The following is a 20,596-nucleotide window of genomic DNA, read 5'->3' on the forward strand; positions in this document are numbered from 1 at the left end:
ATAGCAACAATAAAATAGAACAATTATAACAATATACTTTAATATAAGTTCTTGAAAATTGGGAAGTTTTTTTGGTTTTTTTGTTTGTTTGTTTGTTTGTTTTTGAGGTAGGGTCTCATTCTGGTCCAGGCTGACCCGGAATTAACTCATGTTAGAGTGGCCTTGAACTCATGGCAATCCTCCTACCTCCCGAGTGCTGGAATTAAAGGTGTGCATCACCACGCCTGCCTTTGGAAGTTTTTTGTTTTTTTTTTAATTTTTAAATTTTTTAAAATTTATTTATTTGAGAACGACAGAGAAAGAGGCAGAAAGAGGGAATGGATGCACCAGGGTCCTCTAGTCACTGCAAACGAACTCCAGATGCATGCACCACCTTGTGCATCTGGCTTACGTGGGTACTGGGAAATCGAGCCTCAAACCAGGCTCCTTAGGCTTCATAGGCAAGCACTTAACCACTAAGCCATCTCTCCAGCCCAAGTTTTTTTTTTTTTTTTTTTTTTTTTAAGAGAAGGTCTTTTATAGGCCAAGCTGGCCTCCCAACTCACTGTAGCTGAGGCTAACCTTGAACTCCTGATCCTCTTTCTTCCCTCTCCCAAGTACTGAGATTATACATCCACACCCAGCTTAAAACTTATGAATTATTTATTTCTGGCATTTTTTTCTTGTAATATTTTTGAATTGTGACTGACTGTGTAACTGACCTAGGAAGAGAAGATGCAGATAAGAGAGCCTACAAGGCATGCCAGCTTTGCCCCTTTTTCTCTTCTTGCATTACTAGAAATTGAGTCCAGGGCCTCATGCATGTTAGACATTCACTCTACCACTGAACTATACCCTAGCTTAGTGCACGCTTCTGAATAATCATGGATATTTTAGCAAGAGCTGAGTCAATCCCCATACATGGGAATGAACAGCCAACCGGATTGTGCTGCAGCTGGTAGAGAGGGGGCTCGGGGCTTAGATGCTGCATTACAGGGCAGTAGTGGAAAGAAATGATGAGCTCAAGTGGACTCTGCCCTCCTTGGAGGGTAGCTGGAGGGCAGCAGTGGGTTATGTGGAGATGACCACATCAGAAAAAGGCTATAGGAAGAATGAGAGTCGAGTTCTGCTCACCCGCACAGCCCTGCTACTTACGTTCTTGGTCCGTATGCTGGCAGCCATGGCAGTACAACCCCTCACGTTTCGCCCCCTATGCTGGCCTCCCAGAGACCACATGGCCCTCTTGGGGATTGCAGACAGCAGGTTGATGCCTCTTTCCTGTTAGGCCCGTTTTTGTTCTCACACCATCTCTGGTCCTATAGGAGCTGGATGGCCTCCTAGAAATAAACCGCATGACACACAAGCTGCTGAGCAGGTACCTGACTCTAGACAGTTTTGATGCCATGTTCCGAGAAGCCAACCACAATGTGTCAGCGCCCTACGGGAGAATCACCCTTCATGTCTTCTGGGAGCTTAACTATGACTTCCTGCCCAACTACTGTTATAACGGCTCCACCAACCGGTAAGTATGAGATGGGCGTCACAGATGCATCTGCACACCCCTGCCCACTGGTGGTTTCAGAGAATGGCTGCCCATAAATGTCCCTCCTCCTCTCCTTCCCCGTGAGTTCTCATGTCCTGGGCCCTCAGCCTTCCCTGCTTATTCTCTTCACAAGTAGAGCCCTGGACCAGCATTTGCACCAATGTGGCGATTGCACTTGGGGTTGGAAGGATTTGGCCAAGGCTGGAGCCTGGGCCAGGGGTGGGTGGGGGGAGATGCTACGGTTCTGTGCAGGGCTCTTGGCTGTGTCTCTAGATGAAGTCTTGTTGTACATAGGAAATGGCTGCTGGGGATGTGTTTCCCTATTTTAAGCCTCCCTGATGTTGCAATGTGGCAGATGACTCTACTTATGTTTCCATCTGGAATGAATGTGAGAGAATTGGTCACTTAGCATTCTTTTAATAGTTAAGAGACTTTATCCTAATAGCAGTAATTATAGTGCTTGTCAAGATGAAAGCTGAAAACAAGTATACAGAATCCTTGATTACTAAGTGTGTATTGAAAGCAGTAAGAGGTTCCACGGCGCCAAATAAACCAGTTTTGAGGTTTCCCCAAGATAGATTTAACAGCTCAGCTTCTTCAGTGTTTATCAAACTACAAAAGTTAAAAAAACAGGGTTGGAGAAATGGCTTAGCAGTTAAGGCACTTGCCTACATAGCCACAGGACCCAGGTTTAGGACCTACATAAGCCAGATGCACAAGGGGGCACACACATCTGGAGTTCAGTTGCAGTGGCTGGAGGCCCTGGTGTGCCCATTCTCTCTCTCTGACTCTTTCTCTCTTTCTAGCACTCTCTCTAAAATAAATAAATAAAATTTAAAATTAAAAAAAAAGTTAAAAACAAAGGTCATCTTTTTCAATGACAAATCAGACCTGGGCAGAGTGAGGGAGGAAGCTGCTTCCCATGTGGAGGTGCTGCAGCTCTGAAATGTGGCCTGCAGTGAGGTGATTCTCCCCGCTCATTCGCGCTCTTCCTGGTGAGACCCTGACCTCCCTCCAGCACATCCAAGCAGAACCAAGAGCAAACTGGGAATGTGGGCTGCCACCAGCCTGGCCACACACCAACCACAGATGAGACAGATGGGACAATGTTCACCCCACCGTGGTCCCCTAGTCTGCCATGGTAGTTTGTTGTTACTGTCTCCTGTTCCCACAAGGGGACAGCTGGCCCGATGGAACTAGCAGAAGTCTCCCTTCTGTGTGCTCAAGTATTCTTGTATACTTAATTTTTAAAAAATTATTTATTTGAAAGAGAGAAAGAGGCAGAGAGAGAGAATGGGCACACCAGGTCCTTCAGCTGACACACACAAATTCCAGATACTGTGAACAAACTGAAGATGCTTGCGCCCCCTTGTGCACACGTGTGACATTGTGTGCTTGCATTACTGCGTGTCTGGCTTACATGGGACCTGGAGATTCAAACATGAGTTCTTAGGTTTCGTGGGCAAGCACCTTAAACCTCTAAGCCATCTCTCCAGCCCTGCTTAATTGTTTGTTTTTTTAAATGCACTGAGTTCTGGTTAACAATCACCCACCAAATACATCCTGACACTAGACCACAGCCCAGTGGCTCTGGAAGCCCAGTTGCTTCTCAGCACTGATAATGAGTTGATTCTCTTTACAGTAAGAAAACTAAGTAATGTTGCAAAGGAGTACCAGAAACTATTTTAGTAAAACAGAAACAATTTCATTAAGTAAAAACTGTCTGCAGGCTGTACATGCACACGTACATGCAGTGCAGTGCCCATTGGCCAGTGCTTGGAGACTGCTCTGACATTCAGGACCACAGAGGTACATGTTCTCCACAGGAGAGGAAAGTGGAGGGAGAAGAGGAGGAAGCACGGGGAGGAAGAGGTCTGGTCCACTTCTGATTCAGCAGCTGATTGGACAGCCAGTCCAGTTCCTCGCAGAGACCAGCCCTGCTGTGGCACAAGTGGCGTGAATGTATGAGTTCTTAGGGCTTAGAAAGTACAGTTCCACCTTGTCTGTGATGTTGCTGCATTCATGGTGTTGGGGAGGGCCTGCTTGTTGGCAAATGCCAGGAGAACATTCTGGAGTCCTGGAGCCAACCTCTACCAGCATCTTCATGAGTTCCTCATGGGCCTGCTTCACACACTCTGTCATTGCTGTCACCACCAAGACCATTCACATGCTGTGTCATTACTGTTCACCATGAAGATCATTCACACGCGCTGTCTTTGTTGCCCACCATAAAGATCAAGCCTTGCTGATCATTACAATGATCATCACACACCGGCACAACCATACACATGCATACATTCTTACACACACAACACACACATAAAATGCCAAAACCAAAGCATTAAAGGGTCTTGCTGGCACATGAACGCTTAGCTGCCAGTTGCCCAAGAAATCAACACTATAAAGGATAACAAAACCCAGACAATAAAACATCACAATACCCACCACCTAGTCCAGAATGCCAGGTATGCCAAGTAGCAAGAAAATGTAACCTTGAAACCAAGGGAAAGGATCTATCAGTAAGACACAAACATGCAAATTACAGGGCTGTAGGAATTCAGAGATGAGAATGTTAGCACTTATAAATATACTCTAAGTTGAATCTTTTATGTGTGTGTGGGGGGGTGGCTGAGGTAGGGTCTAGGCCAGGCTGACCTGGAACAGTCTGTAGTCCCAGGCTGGCCTCAAACTCACAATGATCCTCCTACCTCTGCCTCTTGAGTGCTGGAATTAGAGACATGTGTCATCATGGTTGCTTGGCTGTTAAATCTTTAAATAGAAAATTAGACATAATGTAGAGACAAATGAGAGATATAGAAAAGAATAAAATGAACTAAAGCTGTAAATACAGTATGTGAAATGAAAATATCCATTTGTTTGGCCAATTATTAGTCTTTATTTTTTAGAAATTTGGTGAATTTTAAACTGTAACAGTGGAAAATACCAAAAGGGATGATCCCTACTGGCCCATTGTGTCTTGGGGTGGGGATAAGGTAAAGGCTAGACTCCACTTTGGGAATAAGTGTGGAGTATGGCTGTGGGATTGGTGGTGAACCTTCATATCACTGCTAGGGAACTGGAACATGCTTGCCAAACTCCAGTATTGAAGCCCTCACGAGATGGCTTTTACTTCGGTGCCAGCCACTGGTTGGGATCTCCTGGGCTACCACCCTCCCTGCTTGCTGACCAGCTGGCTGCTTTCAGAACACCTCTCCCACTCCCTCCGTCAGAAGAGAAGATTTTCAAGAGACACATGATAATGTCTAGCAGGGTTCCACGTACAAAGCTGTTCGCATCTCAGGGATGTGTCTCCCTTCCGGTGATGAAGCATGTGTGATGATATTGGAAGATTGCTACCAACCAGGGAGCTCACTCAATCTGCTGCTGCCTTCCCGTCCGAGCAGGTCCATGGACACCACCTGGCTCATATCTTCAGACTCTGGTCACATAGTCACATAATTTGTCTTTCTGGCATATTCTGACCCTGAAGTTCCTCCTTGGCATAAACTCAGGTGTGATCCAAGAAGCCCCATGAATAACAAAAATCATTCTTGGTACTTAGAAATTCCATGGGGGTGCTCCTCAGGACCCAAGAATAGCCAAATTTTCTACCTATGAATCAGTCAGTATCTAAATTTGATAAATCAAGAAGAGTTGTAGAATTATACTATTTAGAAATATAGATTAATATCAGTATTACATCATATATTATATACCTATATTTTGATTGTTTTTGTTTATATACTTAACCTTTAGATAACACTTGTAAAATTACATTACTTTGACCATTATTATAGCCAAGCTACATAGCAGACAAAACCCTACTTTCAAAATCTGACCAGGATTTTAAACATTTGGGTGAACAAATCAACCTGTAAGTAGACGTAGAAAAAAAACAATTGGAGCCAGACGTGATGGTGTGCACCTTTAATCCCAGCACTCAGAAGGCAGAGGTAGGAGGATTATTGTGATTTCAAGGCCACCCTGAATTCCTGGTCAGCCTGGGCAAGAACAAGATCCTATCTCAAAAAACAAACAAACCAAAAAAAAAGTCATCTGTAACCAAAGGTGTGTGTTTCATTCTGGGTCTGGGCTCCCTTCAGCAGTACAGGCTCGGACTATCATCTGCTGTCTATGTCCTCAGTCTTTAACACCACACTGGAGGCAAAGCCCAGGACCCTTTGAAAAAGGCTGTCCTCATGCTCAGCGCTCAGACATCGGTGCCTCCTAATGTGATCATCCTGGAACAAGTGTGTGGCTTCTGGTGTATGCACACACACTGGTCATACACATATATGTGTGTATATGCACGAATATGCAGGCATGCATATTCATATACACAGAGGCAGACAGATGAAGTCAGGTGGACACATGTAGACATACTTACCAGTCAAGTTTTGTGAAACACCAGAGATATTAACATGCTGCCAGTACCATGATAAAGATCCTTTTCGAAAATGACACAAAAAGAGTGATGTGATGACAACAGGCCAAACTCTCTTTTGAACTTGGAGACTGTGTTTTTGGGTTGTAAGAACACCGGATGTTCTTGATCTGGCTCCTAAGCTATGGATTTCCCTTATCTACTGTATTTTAGAGTATTTATATATTTTTTATGCTGTGGTTTTTGATTTACTTGAATTTTTCTATTTGTGATTATATCACTTAACTGGAAGAGCTAAAAGAGAGGTAATTGAAAATTTTGAAGCTAAAGACTTACTATTAATTTTTTTTTAACCTTTTCCTGTTTAGGTTTGTTCGGACAGTATTACCATTTTCTCAGGAATTTCAGAGAGATAAACAACCTAATGCACAACCCCAATATTTGCATGGGTCCAAGGTAGGTTTTTTTAATGTACAGTGAAAGACAAATGATTATGTTTAATTTCCTACATTTTTCATTCTGCCTGCTGATTAAACAGTAAACCCCTTGGTAGTAATGGCCTCATTTTACAGATCTCTCCAAAAACTAATGCTAGCCACCATGTGGTTCCTGACCCTGGGGCAGAGCAGCTGAGATGTGCTTAGGATGTGTTTGTAAGCTTGCTCCACAAGGGATGTATTCCCTCTCTGTTTCCCCATCTGGACTCCATATTCTGCTGCTAAGTGAATGGTGTAGTTCTCCACAGCACCCCACTTTTCCAGACATAATCTTTCCCAGGCCATAGCCATTATGACAAAGTTGCAGTCTAGGCATTGCTGATTACACCATGTGATTATAAAAATGAAAGCATAACATTTTATTAGGTCATTATGAGCCACTTATGGCTTATAATCATCATATATAAAAGAAGAAATACAAACACAAGGAACATTAAGGTTCATTCATTATATTTCAGTTGTAATTATTTCTTCATCTAACCTTACTTCACTTACTTTGTAAAAATAATCTTTTACTTTCTTAGAGAGGAAAGTTTGCAGCACTAAATGTTTTCATTAGGGTTCTCTGAGCTCTCCTGGACCTGGACCTTCCGTGGGCTTAGAGGTGCCCTCCTGCTCTCAGGGGCTGCTCTCCTCAGCTTCAGAGAATCTGCCTGTGAGGGCAGCTTCCATTGTCCTTTCACCATCTGTTCTTGAACTCCTCTGCTGTAGCAAGTTTGCTCTACATAATAGGTTGAAAACCTATCAATAAGGACAGTATACTTAATAAAGCCAGTTACTGGTTCTTTTCATTGAAAGGTGGTGTATTAAATAGCAGTGTGTTGAATACCTCTTCATATATCACCTGCATGTTGAAAAGTCTGTCCCCTGTTCTGCAGGCTTTGAACCTGGCCTACTCTAGCATTTATGGCAGCTACCGGAACTTTGTGGGACCTCCTCACTTTCAAGTCATCTGCCGGCTGCTCGGCTACCAGGGCATTGCAGTGGTCATGGAGGAGCTGCTGAAGGTTGTCAAGAGCCTGGTGAGTCTCCCTGGAAGGAGCTTCCTTCACGTGGCATGACCTCACTGGATAGAGAACTAGCCAGATGGTCTTCTCTTTTGTCTGGGCCATGAATCTTCTAGCAGAGGAATGGCTCTGCCTGGCTTCATGTGCTTCCTTTGCTTGCCACCTCTTCACTGAGAGCTGTGGTGCATGCCTGTATCACTCTCAGGAGGCTGGGCCAGGAGCAGGGCTGGAGCTCAGGAGTTTGAAGCCAGCCTGGGTAACCTAGAAAGACACTGTCTCTTAGAAAGGAACCAAACAGCCGAAGAGCCAACTAAGTTACTTTTGCTGATTCAAAGAAGTTTCTGTTCTTTCTTTTTTGAGTTAGGGATCCAAAACACCTATGTGTTACTCAGGCTAGCCTCAAACTCATGGCAGTTGTCCTGCTTCAGCCTTGAGTGCTGTGACTCCAGCCATATGCCACTGTGCCCAGCTACAGAAGTTTCCAATAACTAAAGTATTGCCTTCAATATAAGAATATTGCTTCTTACATGCCTTCTGTCCTTGGCTTGTGGGAGATGGAAGACAACACAGACAGCAGGAGGCCTTAACAGAAAGATGGTTGCTTAACCTGCTTTCTTTATTTCTTTGTGTTTCTGTTGCTGATTGTCTGGGGAGGGGGTGTTCTCCAAAGACTTCTGTTTCCATTTGTGAAATACTGGTTTTCACTAAAACACTGGTTTCAAAGAAACATTTATGTTGGAGTAAATAGAATAGAGCATATTGACCACAAGGAGCTACAAATCTGCTCAGACCCATAGGTGGTGGACAAGGGCAGCAACTCTGAGGGAGTGTGAGCTGTGAAGCCGTGGTTCTCAGGTACCACAGTGGAAAGGCTCCAGGAGCTAGGTAGAGCTCATTTAAGAATGAGGTGAATAGCTTGTACCTTTTTCTGGATGACAAGAGACTATAACTTGAATAGAGGACTCAGATCCACATGTCTAACCTCCTACTGAGGTCAGAGATTATCTCTGTGTCACTGTCTGCATAGAAGCCATATAATTGCCAAGTCTTTGAAAGGGAAGAGGATACAGTGAGTTTTGTTTTTTTTAATTCATGATTTATTTCTATCATTCACTGAAAAACTTCAGTCTTTTCTCAGTTACTCTTTTGTGATGCTGGGGGTTGAACCCAGGGTCTCATGTGTACACTTTGTCTCTGAGCTCTTGCCACCCTCCCTTCCTTATATAATAATCTTTCTGTGACTGAGCACATTCCTTCAGGTGTCTTTACTGCTGAGTATAGATTCTCCTGTTTCCTGTGATCTGCCTACTAGCAGCCACCTGATTACAGCAGCAACCCATGAAAGATATGATGCAGTCTTAAATGTAACTCAAAGCCAAGGCTGACAGAAGTCTGAGAAGCTGATAAATTTATAACCTACAGATAACAATTTAAAATTAATAAGGATGTAAAAGAGTTTGGTCATTTGCATAGCTGTGACCCTGGAATCTACTTAAAATGGGCCAAGACCCCCAACTAGAAATTTTTATTTATTTATTTATTATTTATTTTTGTTGTTTTTTCGAGGTAGGGTCTCACTCTAGCCCAGGCTGACCTGTAATTCACTATGTAGTCTCAGGGTAGCCTTGAACACACAGCGATCCACCTACCTCTGCCTCCCAAATGCTAGGATTAAAGGCGTAGCCACCACACCCAGCTTAGAAATCCTATTCTTAAAAACTTGGTAAGTTGGAGAGTTTTAAAATTACTTACCTTCCTATGGCTGAGGGCTTCTGCTCCCCGAGACTGCTGGTACTCTTGGTGGTGGTGATGTGTATACATGGGAGACAAATAGGGATCTAAGCTCTTCTGCCATCCTCTGCCACACAAGTGTGGACCACTTGTGTCCTGTAATGGGAGTTGTATTTAAAATATTTTTAAAATTTATTTATTTGAGCCAGGCATGATAGTGCATGATTTTAATCCCAGCACTCGGGAGGCAGAGGTAGGAGGATGGCTGTGAGTTCAAAGCCAGCCTGAGACTTCAGAGTGAATTCCAGGTCAGCCTGGGCTAGAGTGAGACACTACCTTAAAAAAAAAAAAAATTATATTTTATATTTGAGAGAGAGTGCACAACAGGGCCTCCTTCTGCTGCAAATGAACCCTAGACGCATGTTCCACTTTGTGCATTTGGCTTTATGTGGGTACTAGGGAATTGAACCAGGCCATCAGACTTAGAGAGTAAATGCCTTTAACTGATGAGCCATCTCTCCAACCTAATGGAGTTATAGTTTAATTTTTAATATTTTTATTTATTTGCAAGCAGAGAGAGAAACTGGGCATGCCAGGGCCTCCAGCCACTGCAAATGAACTCCAGATATATGCACCTCTTTGTGCATCTGGTTTTACATGGGTACTGAGGAATTGAACCCAGGTCTTTAGACTTTGTAGGCAAATATCCTTACCACTGAGCCATCTCTCCAGCCCAAGGAATTATATTTTAGACAGAATTTAGTCACTTGTGTAAAGATACTTGGTGGAGGTTGCTCTTTCCATAGTTTATTCTCCAGCCAGATGGTTTTGTAGTCTTGGTCATAACTGTATCTTGCTACCAGACTCATTTTCAGAGCAAACGCTGGCTGCAGCCTTCAAGAGTGGAGGCTGCTGGCTAACACTACCTGTGTCCCTTACAGCTGCAAGGCACAGTCCTACAGTACGTGAAGACACTGACGGAGGTGATGCCCAAGATCTGCCGCCTGCCCCGCCATGAGTACGGCTCTCCTGGTGAGTGAGGGTACCTGGAGTGGCCCTTTGGGACACTGGCACTAAGAGAGCATCCTTGGAGAGGAGGGGGAAGGCCAGGTCTTAAGACCATAGTACAGATTGGAAATTGCTGAGAAGAATTAGATTTGCATTCTGCTGGAAACAACAGGAGATAAGAACGCCCAAACCAGAGCCTGCTTGTTTAGGGTAGAATAAGAAAGTACACCTTACAACCAGGAAGCAGGTCAGTGTGCAAGAAGTTGCTTTAAAATCAGTGTTGGAAGCTGAGGGGGTCCCCTTGTTAGCCAGCAAGGATCAGGTACCAAGGGCTGATGAGATCTTTGAACACTATATTGTTGCATGTCCCCTGCAGAAGATTATCCATTCAACAAGGGAAGCAGAGGTGTGGCTAATAGTTTCTAAGGCTGTCTTGGGCTTAATGGAGAGAAACCTTCAAGGCAGTCACAATGAAGGGTTCCTTTCCCTCCCTCTGTTATTTCCTCCTGTTCTCTTACCCTCTAGACAGTCCTGTCAATTTAGATGACTTTCTACCCCAGCTTGAGCTTGTTCTGCTCACAAGCTGCAGGGACTTCACCTGAAGTCCTTGCATGTGTTCTCCAGAGCCAGCCCACGTGGCTTACTGCAGGCTGGTCTTGACCTATCCAAGTAAATATCCATGATGATCTCAAACAATGTAGCTTCATGATTAACGATTAACCTGGGCTGTAGGAGACTTTGTCACTTAAAACTGCCTTTTATCTCTGATAATAGGCTCTTGAGAGCTGGCAGATTTGCTACTTTTGCATCATGTGCCCCAGTACCTGAGCAAAGCGATTTCAGGAAGTTCAGGTCATGGCTTCAGACTGCTCAGTCCGTTGCCACGGGGCTGTTGTTTTGAAGCTGTTGTGTGGTGGGATCATGTGGAAAAGGTGGCTGTTCATTGGTGGCAGAGGCAGCCCAGAAAAGGAATAAAGGATGGGTCCAGGGCAAGATGGAACACATGCCCCAGTGACTTTAGTTCCTCCAGCTAGGCCCCATCACTTACTTTTCACCACCTCCCAATAATTTTGTCCATTATATTATGAATACATTTATCCAGTCATCTTAGTCTAATTATCTTTGAAAATATTATTCAGATACCCACAAAGGTTTGCTTTCTACTAGTCCCCATGGACATTTTTCAATCCAGTCAAATTGATAATCAAAGTGAACCACCATAGCTGGACAACTAAAGGCCAATCTTGCTAAATGACTTGCAGACCATCTGCTCCAAGCATGGGCTCTTATTGGCACATGGAGGGACCACTCTGCCATCATAAATGAAAACCATCAGTATGGCTCTTGCATAAGAGTCCAGTTTCAGTTCATCATTAGGAAACAGATGAATAGTGTTGAGGAAATAACTAGAGATGGGAATTTAAATGTTAAAGAGGAAGCTAGATTGAGTCCAGGGAAAGCATGTGCACTGGCCAGCGGCTCACAGCACCCTAAAAATAATGCTTATTGAGGGATGACCCAGGTGGGGTTTCCAGCCCATTAAGCCCATTAGACAATAACACTGACAAGTGGGTGATGGTGACTGAGTAAGACCATAGACCCTAGTGAGGAAGGGCTAGGTCTCAGGTGGGCAGGAAGGTTGTTCTTGCAGGGCTGACCTATAGGGTGAGTTATCGGAAGTGTGTTAAGTCCAGACTTGTTCTGAGGGTGGTTTGGGCTCTTCTAGGTCTTCCACACATCCATGGATACTTTGGAGTTGGTTTGTCAACTGACTGGGTGGCACTGGGTATAAGGGTCAAATCAGGAAGTACTGGTTTGCATTTTCTTGTGCCATGTTACACTGTGCAGGCATTGGCAAAGATGTCTGGTGTGCTGTGGATCTTAGAAGTATGCAGAGTTTTTGTAATGTTAGCTGAAGGTTCTGGAAATGCTTTTAGATAAGATACATTCCTTTATGCTTGTAGAGATTCATCAACCACTAGAGATGTTGCTGTGGCCTCTCTCCATTATTTTTGTGAACTGGTGAGATTTTCTGTCATTGTAGCCTTCTCTGAACATACAGAATTGACTGAGAAAGGTGTCAGATCTAAGGCACAGGGAAGGACATTCCCAGGTGGTAAATAGCTCGATGTTGTGGGAAAGATGTTGGAACACAGTGGTAGTGTCAAATGACAGCACTCCCTGCTGGTTGCCCAAGGTGCTAGGGGCTCTTTTTCACTCCCACCTCCCTGAAGCTAAACACTCATTTCTGCCTCAGGCATCCTGGAGTTCTTCCACCACCAGCTGAAGGACATAGTGGAGTATGCAGAGCTGAAAACAGTGTGCTTCCAGAACCTGCGGGAGGTGGGAAATGCTGTCCTCTTCTGCTTGCTCATTGAGCAAAGCCTGGTGAGTACAACAGGCCAGCCCAGGCTAATGGGAGCCAAGCAGGCTTCTTTCTTAGGGTGCAAAGCAAAGCAAAGTGGAGAACAAGGTGAATTGTGTTTGTTGTAAGGCACCCTTCTTTTTAGGGCTGTTTATTTGAAATTTCTTCCTACAGGTAGAAAACTAGAATATAATGAGTTTCGTTGCTCTATGGGCTAGATAGATTGCTCATTAAGGCACTTGCCTTTTTAAAAAGCCTAACCCAAGTTTGATTCCCCAGTATCCATGTAAAGCCCAATGCACAAAGTGGCACATGCATCTGGAGTACATTTGCAGTGGCTAGAGGCCCTGAGATGTCCATTCTCTCTCCCTGCAAATAAATAAAATGTTTTTCTATGGGCCAGAGAGATGGCTTAGTGGTTAAGGTCTGCAAAGCCTAAGGACCCAGGTTCGATTTTCCAGTACCCATGTAAGCCATATGTATAAAGTAGCATGTGTGACTGGAGTTTATTTGCAGTGGCTGAAGGCCCTGGCATGCCCATTCTCTATCTGCCTCTTCCTCTCTCCAACAAATAAGTAAATAAAATAAATATATAAAATAATGTTTTAATGTTCTTTTCTAGTGGGCCAGGGATGTAACTCAGTGATAAGAGTACTTATTTAGCATGTAAAAGCTGTAGGTTTGATCCCCAGAACCTCAAAATAACACTTTGCTATTTGAGCATCATACAGATGTTTTACTTTTTGGTACTGAAGGAGGCCAAGGAGCAAGATAGCTTTCTTACAGACAGTTAGCCAGGGCCAAAGGGCCACAGAGATGTCATCTTGCCTGCCCTGGCAGAACTAGAACCCACATCTGATCCAGTCAGCTGCAGTTTTGTCTGTCATGTTTTTATACCTTATTCCTTTTCCTGAGAATGCTGAATCTTTGTGGCTCTTTGCTGTTCCTTGTAAGTTTCAGAGCTGGTTTGCAGAATGTTTTGGAAAAGCACTTTGGCATCTTAATGGAAATAGTATTACATTTCTAGACCTGTCCAGGGAGACTTTCACTATATTGCTTTTTAAAATAAATTTTATTTATTTATAAAAGAGAAAGAGGTAGAGAGAGAGAATGGGGCAGGCCAGGGCCTCCAGCCACTGCAAAGGAACTCCAGATGCATGTGCCCCTTATCCATCTGGCTAATGTGGGTCCTGGAGAAATGAACAGGGATCCTTTGGCTTTGCAGGCATATGCCTTAACCACTAAGCCATCTCTCCAGCCCTATATTGCTTTTTAAAGCAGTGTCTTGACTTCAACATTTTTTTTGGATTTGTAGGAGCAATTCTCATTTTAGGACAGGGTGCCCTAAACTCACCTAAACCTGCCAGGCTTGTGTCCAGGTTTAGGTATGACACTAGGTGGCAACCTCCAAGAGAACCTGTTATCTTTTGACTCCTCTTTTCCTCAGTAGACACCTTCCATGTCGTGGGAAGGCGTGACATTGTGCTCACCACCCTTGGGCTCAGTCAGTACCTCAAGTGAGCAGTTCCCACAGCCTACTCTTGCCATCGTCCCAAAGAATTCTATGAATAGGCTTATTTTATACTAGGTAGCAAAGGTTACTTGATTTCCATACCAGACGTCTTGTGTTCATCTTTGCTGTGAGGTAGGTATATACTTACTGATGTGACCTATTCTCTGCTTTAGTCTTTGGAAGAAGTATGTGACCTGTTGCATGCAGCCCCTTTCCAGAACATCTTGCCACGAGTTCATGTGAAAGGTGAGACTTTGTATCCCTGAACTAGAGTTCAGATTTACTTCCCCTTACACAGACACTTAACTCTGGGTTGGTGCCTGTCCAGTGATAATCAGGGATCATGGAGGTATGTGCATCTAACCTAGTTAGTATGCAGGAACTGAAGTGTTTATGACTAGAATAATATCTAGAATTTGCTTCAAAGTATCCTGGGAACACAAAGGTGGGGCATACAAGACTGACCATTCAGTTGACGACTGTCTCAGAGAATTATTATTCTTTTAGGTCATATTTAGAGCTTTTAGTAAGTTAGTAAAAGATGTACATTGAAGAGTACAGGAGAAGGGTAACAAGAAAATTTTACATTTTTGAAAATTGTCAATAAAAATTATACTATGAAAAATGGACATTGGGGGCTGGAGAGATGGCTTAGCAGTTAAGCACTTGCGCACCCATTCTCTCTTTCTGTCGCTCTCAAAATTTTTTTTTTTAATGGACATTGGACAAATAGTTTCCATGTTCTATTTGATGTGATATTTGGGCTGTTTTTGTTGTTTTGACTGGTGATGGAGTCACACTAATCCAAATTAAGACTTCAAATGATTACATCACACAAACACATCTTTCAGCTTAAAATATTGAATGCACTAGTTCTGTTACACACTTTTTCCAAAGGAGCCAATTTTATTTCCATGGAGTAAACTTTAACAAAATAATTTTGTAATTGTTTCATCTTACAAAAGAGCACAATTGTAATAAACTGTTTTCTACCACAGAGGGGGAGAGACTTGATGCCAAAATGAAAAGACTGGAGTCCAAGTATGCCCCATTGCATCTTGTCCCGCTGATTGAAAGGCTGGGGACCCCGCAGGTAAAGTGCTGTGGCTGCTAGTGAAGGGATTGGGAGTGGCTAGAAATTATGTCAGGTCAAGGCTGCTTGAATCTCCATCCACATTACATGATTATACCACAGGGGTCCACTACATGACCAACCACTCCATGGCATGGTTGTGAGGCTTATATGTGATGATATGTAAAGGGCCTAGCACCTCACTTGATAACAAGGATGTCACCTGTCGTTAATTGTCCACTGCTTGATGATTAAAGCTTTTTTAATGGGTTTTCCTCTTGAAGGAAACTGGGACAAGAGGCAAGGTTATATCAACTTACACTAGATTTGGCTTACTCAGCCTTGGATCTATCGCTATTTTTGACCAGAAAATTGTGTTGCAGGCTCTTGTGAATTGTGAGATGGGTAGTAGCATTGCTGGTCTGTCCCCCCTAGATACCAGTAGACCTACTTCATGTTGGCAATCAGAAATGCATCTGGACATTGCCATGACAGCAAAGTTGCTTCCATTTATGGATGGCTATACTCTTGGCTGTAAAGCATATTTAATAGTTTTTAAAAATAATTTCATTAGAGAGAGAGAAAATGGGCATGCCAGGGCCTCTAGCCACTGCAAACGAACTCCAGATGCATGTGCCCCCTTGTGCATCTGGCTTACTTGGGTCCTGGAGAGTTGAACAGGGATCTTTTGGCTTTGCAGACAAATGTCTTAACTGCTAAGCCATTTCTCCAGTCCCAAGTATATTTAATCTTGGCACACATAGGTTGCTGACCTACTCTTCTGCCACCCTAGCATTTTGTTGAGTACTTCAGTTTCAACCTTCAATGTCCTGGTTTGGTCTGTAACACCCCATTTTGTTTTCTGTAGCAAATTGCAATTGCAAGAGAGGGGGACTTGCTGACCAAGGAGAGGCTCTGCTGTGGCTTGTCTATGTTTGAAGTCATCCTAACACGGATCCGGACCTTTCTGGATGACCCTATCTGGCGTGGGCCTCTACCCAGCAATGGGGTCATGCATGTGGATGAGTGTGTGGAGTTTCATAGGCTGTGGAGTGCCATGCAGTTTGTCTACTGCATTCCTGTGGGGACCCATGAGTTTACCGTGGAGTAAGTGTGTGTGTACTCAGTGTGACACTTTACTAGAACAGGAAAGTTCTAAGGGAAGTAGAAGAATCGGTGGGGGCAATAGATGGGGACAACACCCTTACATGCAAACCTGGTACAAAAGGTCAAGCCTTTCTGGAAATGGACCAAACGCTGAGCTGCTTTAATGCACTAAAGTGGGGTTTCTTGCTTGATACTGGAGAGGAATCAGGATGAGGATTCAATCTCTGAACCCTTAGCAACTAAATGCAAACTGGGTGTTCACGTTTCTTGGATGGCCAGGCCAAAGACGTGTGACCTACTTATGATCAGGAAACAGCATGCAGAACAATCCCAAATGGCATTTATGCAAAGTAGGGATATCACTTGCTGCTCAGTCTTCTGAGGAAGTGTGGGGGGCACTGACAGTAACTAGACTGATGGCTTGGCCCACCTTTGGAGACAGTTTATTAATGCTTTGTGCTTCCAGGCAGTGTTTTGGAGACGGGCTCCACTGGGCTGGCTGCATGATCATCGTGCTGCTCGGGCAGCAGCGGCGCTTTGCTGTGCTTGATTTCTGCTACCATCTACTCAAAGTCCAGAAACACGATGGCAAAGATGAGATTATCAAAAATGTGGTAGGTAGACCAAATCTTTGACTCTATGTAGACATATTTCAAAACCAAATTTTCTTTTGGGAAGTATTTTTTTTTTAATCCCAATATATAAAATTCCAGCAACTGAAACTTTCCATTCCAAAAGTGAATCTAAATATAATGGGCAAATAAAGCAGTCAGGAGTGGGGTAGGGGAAGAAGTCTTAATTGTCACGCTTGCTTTAGATCTCTTTCATATTTTACTGTTTGATCATTGGCATAGTGCTGTTCTGGCTTCCAAGTCAGTGCTTTTCAGTCTGCTTATTTTCAATTGTCCATTTTCTCCTCATACTTTATCATCTCCCATTCTCTTGGGATGTAGTCTATTATTTTAGACCTTATTCTCTTCCTCCATATGGCTTAACCTATTATATTACTTTTCTTTTGCTCCCAAAACCAAATACCACACACAGGTTTAATGACAGAAATGCAATCACTGACTATCTCACACTTTTCTAGGTCTATATAGTTCAGCTGTGTCCCCAAGGTGGTGTCTCACAAAGCCAAAATCAATGTTAGTCAAGTCATATTTTCCTTGGAGGGAGGACCTGAAGGATGCATCTGCTTTCACACTCAAATGATTGGGCTGAAATCAGTTCTTCATATTTGTACACATGTGGTCCTGTTTCCTGCTGTCACCCCACATTTCCTCTCATGATTTCCACATTGGACTTTCTAGCAACAGTAGGCCAAGCCCTTCTAATATTCCAACATCCTATTCTGCCACATCTTGTATTTCTAACTAGTAAGACAGCTCAGATGTTACCCTTTATCTCAAAGCCCTCGATGTTAAAGTCACCCAAATAAAGCCAAGATATACCTAGCTACAGAGAAAGCTCCCAGCAACCAAGGGACTTGAAGGTGGGTTGCAAATTTATTACAGGGAGCCTGAGTTTCACTGGGAAAGGAATTTAACTTAGAGAGAGAAAATGAGCAAGGATTCAGAATGAAGCGTCTCTATAAACTCAGCAGCTACAGGGAGGAGAAATAAAAAGAGCAGAACAGCAAGTCATGCCTCTATTAGAGTTAAGGTCGGCAGTGGAACTCAAGTCACTGTAAATAAATAGGGGACCTTAGAGAAAACAGTATCAAGGTAAACATGCTTAAGATTTGGACTCGTACCCAGAGTCAGAAAGGGAGAAAATAAAGGTTGCATCTTTTGAATAAGAACTCAGAAAAAGCCCTCGGGTTTAGCAGAGAAAACCTATAAGCAACTGTGTAAACTTAAAAGTAACATATCCATAGATGCGAGGGGCTGGGTGTGGACATCTCTAATGGGTTATTCTGGCTCCCAGCACTTCCATTTCCTTCATTCTGTGCTACATCCAGAATATGCACTTCAGATACATTTGTCGGATCACTAATTCACTTCAACTAAATCTGCTGAATTTTATTTTTAAAAAGTCATAAACTTATTTCCAAGTTGTTACTTCAGGTCTTGGTGGTAAAAACTTTTGTTGAAACTAAAGTTATTTGATTTTGGGAGGAAAGGTCTCGCTCTTGCCTAGGCTGACCTGGAATACTCACTACAGGCCGGCCTCAAACTCCTATCAATCCTCCTACCTCTTCTTCCGGAGTGCTAGGATTAAAGATGTGCACCCCCACATCCAGCTTCCATCTTATTATTTTAGTTAGTATCTATCAATTCTATTTATCTGAAGGCCTTGGAATTGAGTGTTGAAGGCTCTTCATACCTTATGTTGGATTCTTTGTTTCAAGCTTAACCTTGAGTGAGTTTCCACCCAAGATTTACATTTGCTTCTGCCCACAACCAAGTTAGCCTGAGAATTTGCCTAATTAAAAGGACCCCAGCTTTTGGTGAGGTCTCCAGTTCTATTCTAACTTGCTCACAGCCTAGGAAAACTCCTTATTCCAGTGTTATTGTTCACATCTGTTCCAGGTGGCCTCTGCGTAGCTCTTGTGTGGGCAGAACCAACAGTGCTTTGAAGTTTGGTTTTGTTGAAGCAAGCCCAACAGACTGGCTTTAAAAAAAAATGCACACACGTGCATGAGAGAGAACTGGTGTGCCAGAGCCTCTAGCCACTGCACTTGAACTCCGTGCACACGTGCAGTACTGCACTGTGTGTGTCTGGCTTATGTGGGACCTGGACAGTTGAACATGAGTTCTTAGGCTTCACAGTTAAGTGCCTTAAACACTAAGCCCTCTCTCCAGCCCTGCTTTGAAGCTTTGGCCCCTTACTCTTTATCCAGTCGGTCAAAGCAGTGCTGTCCACAGTACTGTCATGCTAGAAGCCTGGGACGTGTATTTCATCAGTTTACTGATTTCCCTGTACTAAACATACTGTCTTCATCTTTATAATTCCATATTTTGGATTTTGGTACACAGGAAGTTCTTTGTTTTGATTTTTGGAGACAGGGTCTCACTTTGTACCCCAACCTGATCTGAAACTGGCTTTGAACTCCTAGCAATAGTGCCCTAAAACTTTAAAAATCTACAGTTAATATCAAAATTGCAGCAAAGTGAATTTAAAGTGAAAATATATTGACTGTTCCAAATTATTTCTTTTTAAATGTAACTTGTAGGTCAATATTTGCTGTCATTTTTTTAGGAAATATGAAAAGCCTGACATTTTGAAACATGAAAAATTTCTAATAATAAAACTGATCTAATTGTTTTAGCCACTGAAGAAGATGGTGGAGAGGATTCGCAAGTTCCAGATCCTTAACGATGAGATCATCACTATCCTGGACAAATACTTGAAGTCGGGTGATGGGGAGAGCACACCTGTGGAGCACGTACGCTGCTTCCAGCCACCCATCCACCAGTCTCTGGCCAGCAGCTGAGGGCTGAGCCCATAGCATGCAGTAACTCTGGTGGCATGTTTGTCTTGACATAAACTGTTTAGTGAGATTATCTGTACCTACTCAAGGAGGTGCTTTTTGATCAAAAAGCCTAATTTTATAAAATTGACTTATTTTTCTAGACTAAAATTGTATATGCTTTTGGTAAATAGGAAGCCTGTATTGGCTGCTGATTGTTGCCATTCTGTTCTTAACAAATTATTTCCAGTTTTCATATGAAATGTTCCTGTAAGAAGCATAATATCAGCTAATTACATTAAAAATTCTCTACCAATTGCCATTAAACTTAATGACTAGCTTTGTTCAGGAATTTTTTTGATGGTCTTTTATGAATAGTTTTTTGTCCCATCTCTGTGTTAAGATAGTGAACTTGATTGATTCCTCTGCTTTATCTAGATTCAAGTTGTAACAAAATCTAATTGTGAGGTTAGAGAAATAAAACTACCAAAGCCCATTTGTGTTCATTCATTGGCTTGAGCATATTGTTTCTTTCCATCTTCCCAGAATGGGTTTAAATCAAACTACAAGACAAGACAAGGTCATGGCATCTTGAAAACACTACTCTAGTCACCTGAGCACATACTGCACGTTACATTGAAGTTTTGGCAGCGATGAAATGAAACAGACCATGGAAGACAACAGCTGTGCTGCCTGCTCAGTCAAGTCTATGAAAGAGGGACACTATGCCCTGCTATGTTTGCTTCCTTTCCTGGAGGCAACAGTTTGATCTGCTGCAGCAAATACTGCACAAGAAGAAGAGTCCTGTCCCTAGTGGCCCTCAGCTAAGCACCCCAACTGCTGGACTTGGCTCATATGACCTATTAAATGAAATGTATCTGATCAATTTGGAATTTTGAAAAGCAATAGACACTGAGAGCCAAGTACAAGAAGAAACACATCCCTGCTATTTGGGAAGCTAACGAAGGAGCCTAGGAG

The 20,596-nt window shown here is 43.1% G+C and overlaps 1 protein-coding gene across 3 annotated transcripts in view; it reads left to right on the forward strand.

Annotated features, from left to right (window-relative positions):
- The window catches only part of Cyfip1 (cytoplasmic FMR1 interacting protein 1), an 84,745-nt gene extending 64,631 nt beyond the window's left edge, over positions 1 to 20,114 (forward strand). For all 3 annotated transcript variants that reach the window (XM_004661941.2, XM_004661940.3, XM_045144996.1), the window contains 10 exons: positions 1,302 to 1,501; positions 6,275 to 6,362; positions 7,282 to 7,425; positions 10,083 to 10,173; positions 12,407 to 12,537; positions 14,201 to 14,273; positions 15,026 to 15,120; positions 15,968 to 16,206; positions 16,673 to 16,820; positions 19,478 to 20,114. In XM_004661941.2, the coding sequence (XP_004661998.1) occupies positions 1,302 to 1,501; positions 6,275 to 6,362; positions 7,282 to 7,425; positions 10,083 to 10,173; positions 12,407 to 12,537; positions 14,201 to 14,273; positions 15,026 to 15,120; positions 15,968 to 16,206; positions 16,673 to 16,820; positions 19,478 to 19,642 (1,374 nt within the window). In that variant the 3' untranslated portion in view covers positions 19,643 to 20,114. The remainder of the gene's footprint in view (positions 1 to 1,301; positions 1,502 to 6,274; positions 6,363 to 7,281; positions 7,426 to 10,082; positions 10,174 to 12,406; positions 12,538 to 14,200; positions 14,274 to 15,025; positions 15,121 to 15,967; positions 16,207 to 16,672; positions 16,821 to 19,477) is intronic.
- Positions 20,115 to 20,596: the final 482 nt, after the last annotated feature.

Source organism: Jaculus jaculus, chromosome 3 (assembly GCF_020740685.1).
Source record: "Jaculus jaculus isolate mJacJac1 chromosome 3, mJacJac1.mat.Y.cur, whole genome shotgun sequence".
Classification (NCBI taxonomy): Eukaryota; Metazoa; Chordata; class Mammalia; order Rodentia; family Dipodidae; genus Jaculus; species Jaculus jaculus.